General features: G+C 47.5%; 1 protein-coding gene across 1 annotated transcript; it reads left to right on the top strand.

Moving 5' to 3' along the window:
• The first annotated feature begins 5,297 nt into the window (after nt 1-5,297).
• On the top strand, nt 5,298-11,456 carry LOC111965730 (protocadherin-18). The gene is made up of 4 exons (XM_023989993.2): nt 5,298-8,176; nt 8,676-8,764; nt 9,066-9,181; nt 10,480-11,456. The coding sequence occupies exons 1-4, from the start codon at nt 5,678-5,680 to the stop codon at nt 11,454-11,456; spliced, it is 3,681 nt and encodes a 1,226-aa protein (XP_023845761.1). The 5' UTR covers nt 5,298-5,677.
• The last annotated feature ends 505 nt before the right edge of the window (nt 11,457-11,961 follow it).

The raw sequence follows: 11,961 nt of genomic DNA on the forward strand, positions 1-11,961 counted from the left end.
CTTAACAAGCGAGCACATAAAGACAATTTGAAAACGCATCATTCTTTCTATTGCGAACAACAAAGCCTTCCCTTTGTTCCACACCTGTTGCTCAGTTATTAAACTGGGTCACGTCTGGCTGACACCCGATATCTCTGTCTGCGATATGAAAAGCGGGCGTAGATATTGTACCGCTTCAAAAACAACTGATCGGGTAACAGCACAGCGTATACCAGACGTGTGTCGATCAGGGAGTGGGGCTTTGCGCCATCACAACATGAATGCAGGGTGGATCCCCAGATATAATCTCCTTCTATGTTCATCATGTTGCTCATACTGTCTACGCATCAACCTTATATTCCTGTAGGCTTCTGTTGGCGACCGGAGGAGTCAGTTTGTGTTTGAAGCAAAATGTTTAAAAAAGCCAAGATAGTCCTTGAGGCCCGATACTTGCGACGCATTTGACAGCACTTTTCACTTTCTCAACAGGGTCGCTGAAAACTTCTGTCAATCGCGTCGATGCGCTGACAGGGAATCTCAGTACTTATTTGTGCTTGGCATTCATTGCAAATACATCCCTATGAGGAGAAGACATTTTGAAAATAGTTATTTGTGTCCAAATTATGCCAACAGATGAGACCGTAATCACAGCCAAGACAATGGGGCCTGATAAGGGACAAGTGGTGTGCAAACAACACAGCTACAGCATCTAAGCTACCAGCTACCGCATGGTTCAGCAGAGATGTGGTGGGGATATTTGGTTATTTAGAATTCACCACTAGTGTCAACAAACAGCTATGAAGCAATACCTGCATTTTTACTTGTCCCTGTACTTACGCGTATGTTCTTTATGGTGAAGAGCATCAGACGTCTCCGTGGTACTGTATTTCCCAGAGTGGCCTGGTATTTCCTCCTCTCTATCTCTCAGCTCACAGAGATGGAGCACGCGGCACTGTAGAGGATYGCAGGATATACGGTCATGGAAGATATGATGACTGTCCTCTCAGAGGTTTAAGGTCTGAGAGAGAGAATACGGGAAAGGGAGAAATAGTGACAGAGGGTGCATTTTAACTACACTGAACAAAAATATACATGCAACATGTAAAGTGTTGGTCCCATGTTTCATGAGCTGAAATAAAAGATTCCCAAAATGTTCCATACGCACAAAAAACGTATTTCTCTAAAAATGTTGTGCACAAATTTGTTTACATCCCTGTTAGTGAGCATTTCTCCTTTGCCAAGATAATCCATCCACCTGACAGGCATGGCATATCAAGAAGCTGATTAAACAGTATGATCATTACACAGYTGCACCTTGTGCTGGGGACAATAAAAATACACTCTAAAATGTGCAGTTTTGTCACAGATGTCTCAAGTTGAGCGAGCGTGCAGTTGACATGCTGAATGCAGGCATGTCCACCTGAGCTGTTGCCAGAGAATTGAATGTTCCTTTCTCTACCATAAGTCGCCTCCAATTAAATGTTTGATAATTTGGCAGTTTGCCCAACCGGCCTCACAACCGCAGACCACGTGTAACCACGCCAGCCCAGGACCTCCACATCCGGTTTCTTCACCTGCGGGATCGTCTAAGGCAGGGGTGAGCAATTCCAGTCCTCGGGGGCCTGATTGGTGTCACAGTTTTTCCCCAGCCCCAGCTAACACACCTGACTCCAACAATCTGCTAATCATGATCTTCATTTTAGAATGCAATTTGATTAATCAGCTGTGTTTGCTAGGGATGTAACTATGTAAAACAATACCAGATAGGGTTATCTTTGTGGGCGCTTCTGACTCGTATACAGACCTTAGGGACCAAGGAAAGGACACTGTGACAGAGAGTCAAACACATAGGGGCCTATTTCAATGTAGGCTATGTGAAGCTACTCGATATATAAATTCGAAAATGATGACATTTAGGATTTCCATATCGGGTAGGTGCTACAGTAAAACATGGCATCATGAATGAAATTGTGGGTAGCCTATGCATTGCGTTGTTATCTAGATAGGCCTATTTGCCCACTGCAGTTCTTGGGGAATTATATACTTAGGTGAAGTAATACTTATGTAAAACCTGTATTAGCTGGGGTTGTTTAATAACTCCACTAATTCCATACCATTCATTTGAACCAAATCATGGACACGTCTCAGACGAAAGGCGCAGTGCGCGTGCGTGATGTAAATGTTGATACAAGTTGTTGTAAACTCTGCGTGACAGAGGAGGCTATTGTAACTATTTATATGACCGTGTCCGTCTTCGTGTGAYACATATAGCCGCCCTGCTGCACGTGTCTTGTGGCAATAAACCCCCTAGTTACCACTGCGATTCTTGCTGGGGATGAATAACAATAAGCATTGTCGCGAGGCCACACGGAAGAGACCCGTGCTTCTCCCCCTCCTCACCCAGCTCGTCTCCAATCCTATCCTTGCGAGGGATCCGCGCGAGCTAACAGAATGATAATGAGAGACGAGGCGACAGATGCTCGGATGCCTTTACAAACGCCCGCGACCCCGGCGCGCGCCAGAGCAGGAGCATTCCGCCGGCTGGCGCACCGACCGGGAGGGGGTGGGGGAGAAACTTTCCCTTTTGTGAGTGGCTCGCGCACTCAGCTCCCCCGCCGGGTTGGGTTTTTGGTGGGCCCCGGGGCGGCCTGGTTKCACCTGCTAAGCGCTTTTGTCATTGGGATCTCCTTCATTTCAATGAAAGTTCAGCTCTCCCCTCCCCCATCTCACGAGGCTCCCAGAAGTAGCTTTACGACCCCAGTGGGCTGAATCACTGCACCCCCTTCCATACACAGAGAGTACCATATGAGGATGCAAGACTGACTTCGCCAAAATAACACAATGGAACATTTTCTGAAGTAATATGGGCAGCCCTATGATTGACACCTAAAACAGCATCTTAGCATGAAATTGCATCCAGAGTTGTGTTAAATGTTGATTTGGTATTTGAGATAATTTATGTAGGGAAGCTATTGGCAAACTATAGTCTAGTTAATTGCATTACCAAATAGCCTATTGCTTTGAGATATTCATCTGATTATCTTACATATCAACACTGAAACGTAAATATCTGGCTTAGGCTCATTCATGTAGCCCACAGCCTATAGTTATTTTAATTGTATTGCCAACCACGGTTTAAGGCAAATTAGATGAAGTTAACTGTTTTGTCACCGCACCTGCCATCTAAACCCTCGACATAAGATTAACTTGGACTATATTATTCTAAAAATAGAGTTCCTACATTTTAGCCCAGAGAAGCGCGTATCTAAATGTATTGAGTTTGCATCTGCTTTCTGCAAACATCCCATTGATGTTGTGTTTCCTTGGGTTGTATTCGAATTAAACCCGTTCTTGTTTAAACTCGAGCGGTGTTGGTCTTCTTCGTGGAGGAAATGTGATTAGCTTGCATTCCCCATTGCAGTAATGATATTTGGGKACCACGAGCTCGCCCGGAGTTTTCTCCGAGCGGGGTGAGAGACGGAGAGAATCGAAGCACCGGCCCGTGGCTAACATTGTTAAACGTTAGCGGGGAGTTTTCACCCGGCTCCCTAGCTACCTTTCACACAGCGAACGGGGTCATGTCTGCCCTTGTGAGAGAAGATTTTAGGCCTATTGCTCTTCTGGCCTCCCCAGCGCCAGCCAAAAATGATTTGGCACCAGTTATTTCATTGAAAGTTTGAACGTTTATGTTGGATGCTGCGTTGAGAACCTTTTTACACATCGCCTAAAACAAATATTTGGGTCATATGTATGTTGTTCTAAGYCCACATATAGAACATGTGATGATCTTACTAAAATCCCCAAATCAAACACATACATTTTTTTAATTAGCTGGTAATTGTCTGTTATATGTATAAATGATATGTGCTGAATCATTAGGGAGAAAGCTATATTGATTTACAGCTCTGCTGAATCCAAGTCCATGTGTGCGTGCTCATGGGGCCAGATGGCAGAGAGCGAGCGCATCTCCTCCACTGCTTTTTTCTTTTCCACACGAGTCACTCCAGGAATTTAAAATGCAGCGAACCTCCGTAAATATGCTCCATCCAATTTTACAGAGAGAATAAAAAATATATGTGTTTGTCCATTAGGCTTAAATAGCCATCAGTGATACAATAATATCTTAGTGCTCTGGTTTATTTACCACATCAACTAGCTTAGTGGCAATTCATATGTGTCATGCTTGTGTCTAATTACGCGGAGAATGGGGCCAACCGTTATGGAGATATTTATCGAGGCAAGGTGCGACTAAACGGCATTAGATTATGTTTGAATTCCATCTGAAAGGGCGTTTAGGCTCGTGTAGCCGGAATTGACGTAGGCCTAATTATGGGTTTGGGTTGTCTGAACCTCGCGCAGATGGTCTGGTGCCTTCTTAAAGCTCCAGTTGCTCGTGTTTGCTCTCTGAGCGCGAGTTTGAGGATGCTAATTCGGCCGGGATTGTAAAGCAGTATTATGCACCGGYGGAAAGTGTTTGCCCGCGTGACCCGCCGCGAGGCCCATTTAGCACCAAGGAATCCTTTCGGAGATTCGCCACACGCGGGGCCCTGGTGGAACACACAATAGCGAGGGCGCGCAGAGGTCTTCTACCCTCACTCAGTAAAAAGCTAGATTTYGGGATCCACAAACCTTCACTCTTATAGTCTTCTCTACACACGYGTGGCTTGGAAATATGAGGCTATGCATCGTTTTTATCACCATGACTTTAGGAACAAAATTGTTAACCAAATTGTATCCACTGTAACCAACTTTYAATACCCCTTTACATGTTGTGTCCAATGTTACATATTTTGTTGAATGTTTTCCAGTTAAATATACGAGACAACCACATATAGAATTCACCTTAAAATATATAGTGAATTTTTACTGACAGCTGCGTATAACCAGAGCATAAAACGCAAGCAGGGCTATTTTGGGGGATATTATATGGAATGTTAAAGTTCTTTGRCATGTTTAACGTAGGAAAAAAAACTGACAGTGGCACACGTTTGTGAATTGCAGCTATAACAATATGCGAGTGCCGAGGCAGCTTTGGGTCAATCTGGACATGTTTAAAGTTCTCCCTGAATAATCCCCGTTACCTATTGTTGTGGCACACTTTAAAACTACATCTTTGGGTTGGTCCTCCCGGCATCTGGAATCAATGGGCCCTCTGTGTCGTGAGTGGACATCCTGGATGCAGAGAAGGGGCAGCACTTGATTTAGGGAGGGGTGAAGAGGAGAGGGAGGAGGGGTGGGGGAATGTTTTTGTGTGAGCTGAGGAAAAAGACGCAGTTTGGGTGAGGGGCGGGCTATCAGGGGCAGTCTGTCTACCGAGACGAGACACAGACGGCAGGAGCGCGCGACAGAGCAGAGCGCACAGCAACACAAGCGGAGCTGCGCCTTTTCTCCTCGCTCAGATTTCCAGACACACACTCACACACAGAGACCGTGTAAGTGGATGTATGCAACAGATCCGTCTACGATAGCAAGAAAAAACTGCATTTGAGTTGGTGTTCTTTGTTGTAAAATCGAAGCTAAAAAGAAAGCTGTGACCTGGTTKATCTTGGGTTCTCAAATCTCCATCTTTAAGTCGATTTGTGCGACTTTTCCCCGACGGTGACTTACTGGTGGGATTTAACATGCCAGACTTTTGAGAAAGCATATTTTTCAGACCTTGCTCCTCTGTGGAACTGTAGCCCTAACCTGGGTGCTGAAGATGGGTGCCAAAATGAATACACCCAGAGTGAATATAGTATTTTCCACTGCACTATTATTATTTTTGGTTGGAATTATGCAGGACGTTTCTGGTAAGAATTTGAAATATAAAGTTTATGAAGAGCAAAAAGTGGGCACAGTGATTGCAAGGCTAAAGGAAGACGTGGCGGGTGTTCTTTCTAAATTACCGAGTTCAGTGTCCTTTCTGTTCCGTGCTATGCAGCGGGGGAGCACTCCGTTTCTGTCGGTTCGGGAGGAGGACGGTGAAATCACCATAGGGACCAAGATTGACCGGGAGAAGATTTGTGAAAAGAACCTCAACTGTTCCATCGAATTTGACGTTATCACTCTGCCTACTGAATACCTCCAGCTCTTCCACGTCGAGGTGGAAGTCTTGGACATTAACGATAACTCGCCACAGTTCTCTCGTGCCATCATACCCATTGAMATCTCCGAGAGCGCATCTGTGGGAAACCGGATCCAGCTGGACAGCGCCACGGACCCAGACGTGGGAGATAACTCCCTTTACTCTTATTCCCTGACACCGAATCACTTTTTCAAAATCGACATTAGGACCAGAACCGACGGTGCCAAATACGCAGAGCTTGTTGTGGTGAGAGAGCTGGACAGGGAGGTGCAGTCCAACTACCAGCTGCAGCTAACGGCCTCGGACAATGGAGTCCCCCCGAAGTCCGGCTCCACTTTGCTCAAGATAAGCATCTCGGACTCCAATGACAACAGTCCGGCTTTTGACGAGCAGGCTTACGTTATTAATCTCATGGAAAACTCACCACTAGGGACTCTACTGATTGATTTAAACGCCACAGATCCGGATGAGGGCACAAACGGTAAAATAGTTTACTCTTTCAGCAGTCATGTCTCTCCCAAAATACTGGAGACGTTTAAAATTAACCCTGAAAATGGTCAAATCACTTTGATTAAAAAAGTGGACTATGAATCTACGTCATCTTATGAGCTGGACATTCAGGCACAGGATCTGGGTCCCAACTCCATCCCTGGACTTTGTAAAATCGTCATCAAAGTGGTGGACGTGAACGACAACAAACCGGAGATCAACATTAACCTGATGACTCCTGGCAAGGAGGAGGTGGCCTACATCTCGGAGGGCGCGCCAGTGGACACCTTCATAGCACTGGTGCGCGTGGARGACAGTGACACGGGGCTCAACGGTGACGTGGTGTGCCGCCTGCACGGCCACGGTCACTTCCGGCTGCAGAAGACCTATGAGAAGAATTACATGATCCTGACCAARGTGTCTTTGGACAGAGAGAAGAGGTCAGAGTACAGTCTGACAGTCATAGCTGAGGACCGCGGCTCTCCAAGCCTCTCCACAGTCAAACACTTCACTGTACAGGTGTTGGATGAAAACGATAACCCGCCTCGCTTTGAGAAGAGTCGCTACGAGGTCTTCAAGTCAGAGAACAACTCTCCAGGGGCCTACCTGATGACAGTGGTAGCGTCCGACCCTGACCTGGGCACTAACGGTCAGGTGACCTACACGGTGGTGGAAGCTCTGGTCCAGGGAAGCCCCATCTCCACCTACGTCACCATCGACCCGTCCAACGGCGCCATCTACGCRCTACGGAGCTTCGACCACGAGGACGTTAGCCGCATCGCCTTCACCGTCCAGGCACGCGATGGAGGGAACCCCGCCCTCTCCTCCAACGCCACCGTCCTCCTGACRGTGCTCGACGATAACGACAATCCGCCCACCATCCAGTCCCCACCCCTACGGAACCACACCGCTGATCTACCTCTCTGGAGACACGCCTCCGCCGGTCAGCTGGTCACCATCATTAAGGCCACCGACCGCGACACCGGTGCCAACGGCGAGCTGAGCTGCTCCATCGTCGGGGGCAACGAGGAGGGCCTGTTTGTGATGGACGCGCGGCGATGCGAGCTACGGACCAATGGCAGTCTGGAAGGGGTTCCKAAGGACGTGCTGGAGATCAGGGTGGAGGTGCAGGACAGGGGCACCACTCGCCTGTCCACGGGGGCCCTGCTCCGCCTTTCCCTTCAGGAGAACATGGACATCCTGCCCCCAGACCTCCCCACGGGCCCAAGCCAGCCACCGCTGGACCTCTCCCTCATAATCATCATCTCCCTGGGGGCRGTGTGTGCCCTGCTGCTGGTGGTCATGGTGATGTTCACCACGGCACGCTGCAACAGGGAGAAGAAGGACCCACGCAACTCGTACAACTGCAGGGTGGCAGAGAACACGTACCAAAACCACCCGAAGAAGCCCTCTAGGCAGATCCATAAGGGAGACATCACCCTGGTTCCCACCGTCAARGGCACCCTGCCCGTTCGGGCACACCCACGCTCACCTTCTGCTTCGCCTGTCCCGGAGAGGGGCACCATGGGCAGCCGGCAGAGCCAACACAGCCGCCAGTCGCTTAACAGCCTAGTCACCATCTCCTCCAATCACGTCGCAGAGAACTTTGCTCTGGAACTGGCCCACGCCACGCCCCCTGTCGAGGTAAGAAGAAGAGAGAGAGAGAGAGAGAGAGAGAGGGTTTAATTTCATACCCTAAGTCCTAAGTGATGTATTACTAGATGGTTATATGAATATGTTTTCTGCTAATGATAGTCTTTGAATCTCTTAAATGCCTTTGGAATAAAATAGACTACCATCAACTATGGATCTATAGAATAAAACATGACTGAGTTAATTAAGCTTTGCCTCATATTATGGTGATATAGAAATGTAATGATGTTTATAATTAGGATTTTTGCGTTACATATTTTCTATTTGTGTGCCCCACGTTGTGTTATGTTCAGTACGCCGTCCCTTATTTCCCATGATCATCTCATGTTTTAGAACTCGTCATATCAACCTTCATCCAGCTCATGTGTCCTTATGCCTGTCTGTTCCCATCAGTATTCATTCATTCATTCATTTTCCCTTTTTATTTTCCCCTTTATTTTCACTTTCCTTTCTTTTTTTTCTTTTTTTCCTTCTTTTTTTTGGATTGTAGCAAGTCTCACAGCTTCTGTCCATGCTCCATCAGGGCCAGTACCAGCCAAGACCCAGTTTCCGTGGCAACAAATACACCAGGAGCTACAGGTACCTACATCTTAAAATAAACACACCCGAAGGGAATCAGAATGTATGTGTTTAAGAATGTGTGCATAACTCAGTAAGGCTCTAAGGCATATCCTACAATGCTTTACATATTCCTATAAAGCTTGTGGTGCTATTCCCTCTTAGGCCTATATGTGCCTTGTTCTATTTTAGGACTCAACCTTAAGAATTGCATGCAAAAGCCTCCYCTGCACTTAGTTTTGATACATGCATAAGCCTTGAACCATCCTCCAATGTGGTTTTCTATGAAAGTTCAACCATCATTTCTTCTCACCGTCTCCAGGTATGCTCTAAATGACATGGATAAGTTTAGTCTGAAGGACAGTGGTCGTGGTGACAGCGACGCTGGGGACAGTGACTACGAGGCAGGGAGAGAGTCTCCCATCGACAGGCTCCTGGGTGAGGCCTTTACTGAGCTATACCCCCCTGACGGCCAACACAGACCCCATCCACAGCATCCGCATGCAGGTATACACCCCTCACCTCGTTTCAAACCCGTCACCCCCATCACCACTCTCCACCGATCCAATATCAACTCCCTTCCTCTACATGTCCCTTCTTTACTGACCTCTACCAACACACTGCATGCAGGTATACTATTCTCACCCCTTTCACAATATCACTCCTCTCACCCATCTTAGCCCTTACCCCTACACTACAGGCCTCCACTGAGCTATCCCCCATCACACCACCTCACCCCTTCCACTCTCAATCACCCCTCATCCCCAACACCTCTGACAGATTCACTCCCCAGCTGCTTATCAGCACAGTGACTGGGTGGGACTGTGGAGGGACAAAATAGGGAGAATTATCACCCGTTTCTCTGATGAGAAAAAGCTCTCATCTCCTCCACAACACAATTATTTCAGAGTGCGATCAGGCAGCCAGGCAGGCAGGTGAAGAGGCAGGTTGGAGTGGTTTATCGACAGCTTTGAAAGGCGTTTTTTGTAAATCAGTCCGGTTAATCTTTCATCAGCGGGGGAGCCAATCTGCTGCCTGCCTGCATGGCCGCGGCTGCTGTTTTTCTAATGTTCCCCAATGCACTCTTCCTTCATCAGCTCTAAGATGTATTACAAATGGTCCTTTTATGGTAATGAGAGCGTAATGAAGTCCCTGAATAGTATGAGTGAATAACCAGCGCTCTTTAATGAAGGCTTTAACTTGGCATATTTGATTTGTCTAATTTATTCTTCAGAGATTTTTCATTTGAAGATTTAATATTGAATAGACGTGACATGAAAGGGAAAAATGCAGCCTTTTGAATGAGTAATAGTGGCCATTGATCTGGCCTAGTGAATTGTCCCGACATGTTAATTGCATGTTATAGGTAGTATGCTCTCGCCCACAGAGTGCTGTGCAATCTAATTAGCTTAGATTTCAACCCATGTTTGAACCCAGATCACACAACTGTGTTTAAAGATGAATGGATATCAAATGTTTGATGTTATTAAAAGACTGTATGAAAGACAATCTCTCATCTCTTCCCTTCAAAACCACTCTCKAATTCTATGCCTGCTCATCACCATCTCCCCTCATCACAAGTCTATCAACAAAAGAACAGTAATACCCAGAACAATCTATGGTGTGTGTATGTTTAAATGCATGGCCACATGGGGCCAACCTTCTATGTATTTCATCTATGCAGTGCCTTGTGACTGTATCCATGACCATGTCTCTCTCTCCCTCTCTCTCTGTAGCGATGAGACTGTGCACTGAGGAGTGTCGTGTCCTGGGTCATTCTGACCAGTGCTGGATGCCTCCCCTGCCCTCCCCAGCCTCCTCTGACTACCGCAGCAACCTCTTCATCCCAGGAGATGACCCCCGCCAGGCCAGAGACCCCGAGCAGCCCCCACAGTCCTCCGACCCCGCCCACCCTCATGCCCAACGCAGCAACCAGAGCTTCTCCACCTTTGGCAAGGACAACCAGGAGGGGGCCGAGGAGGGAGAGGCGGAAGATGGGGGAGAGGAGGGGGAGGACCTCTGTGGAACCACCTCCCTGCTGTCAGAGATGAGCAGCGTGTTCCAGAGGCTCCTCCCCCCATCGCTGGACTCCTACGTCCAGGTCAGTGAGACCCAGAAGGGAGGTGCGAGTGTGGGGGGTGTAAGTGTCCCAATGACAGGGTCACTGGACAGGAGGAGGGGTCACTTGCCAGGTAAGCCCAGTGCTGCAGCCCACCAGCAAGGTGTGGCAGCGTGGGCTGCCAACACCCACTTCCAAAACCCCGGATCTAGCATCGGGCCCTCAGGCCATCCACACCCCCAGAACGGCAGCTACCACACCCTCAAACCCAGCACCAAGCTCAGCCCCCAGAACAACCACCACAACCAGGCCGTCCCTAAAAACAGCCCTCAGAATGGGCACGGCCACCACGCCCCCACCCCCAAGAACAGCCCTCTCCTCACTGCCCTGGTTAGCCCTACCCTGGTGGTACCCTCCCTGGCCCCTGCCCCTGCCCCCATCCCTGTCCCTGTCCCCCTCCCGGGGCCTTGRGGTAAGTGGCTCCCAGCCATGGAGGAGATCCCAGAGAACTTCGAGGAGGATGAGTTTGACTCGGTGCTGGGGCAGCTGGGACACCTGCAGGGGAAGAGGAGCGACAGCCGCCATGAGTTGATGGACGCCAGCGAGCTAGTGGCTGAGATCAACAAACTGTTACAGGACGTCCGGCAGAGCTAGACATTCTTAAAWACCCTCCACTCAACACCTTTGAACTCTGACCTCCAACTTTCTGACTTCCTGTCAGGAGTCCTGCCATGTGTATGGAGGGGGAGCTGAGGAGTCTGGGTAGGAAAAAAGAAAAGAGAAACAAACTAAAGACATAGACCTGCAATTGTCATTAGAGTTGCATTTCTAACGTATTTGTGTTTTGTGAATGCTAAATATCCAAATAATGTTTGTATTTTCTGGTTTGGTACACAATGTACACAATGTGACTGTATTTATCTTTGTATTTTAAAAATACATTTGTATTCTTATATTTATTTAAAAATATGTATATAAACTTAATCAATCAGAATTATATTTTTATATATTGAATGCATGTTAAATGGGAGAAAAAAAAAATCAAGATTTTGACATGCAACTGAAAATCTACATATTTAATATTGTCTTTTGTGAAATGTTTTTTATGTCACTATTATTATATGTATACGTGAATATATTCATTATTGGACACYAGTCT

The sequence above is a fragment of the Salvelinus sp. IW2-2015 genome, linkage group LG6.2 (genome assembly GCF_002910315.2).
Source record: "Salvelinus sp. IW2-2015 linkage group LG6.2, ASM291031v2, whole genome shotgun sequence".
Lineage (NCBI taxonomy): Eukaryota > Metazoa > Chordata > Actinopteri > Salmoniformes > Salmonidae > Salvelinus > Salvelinus sp. IW2-2015.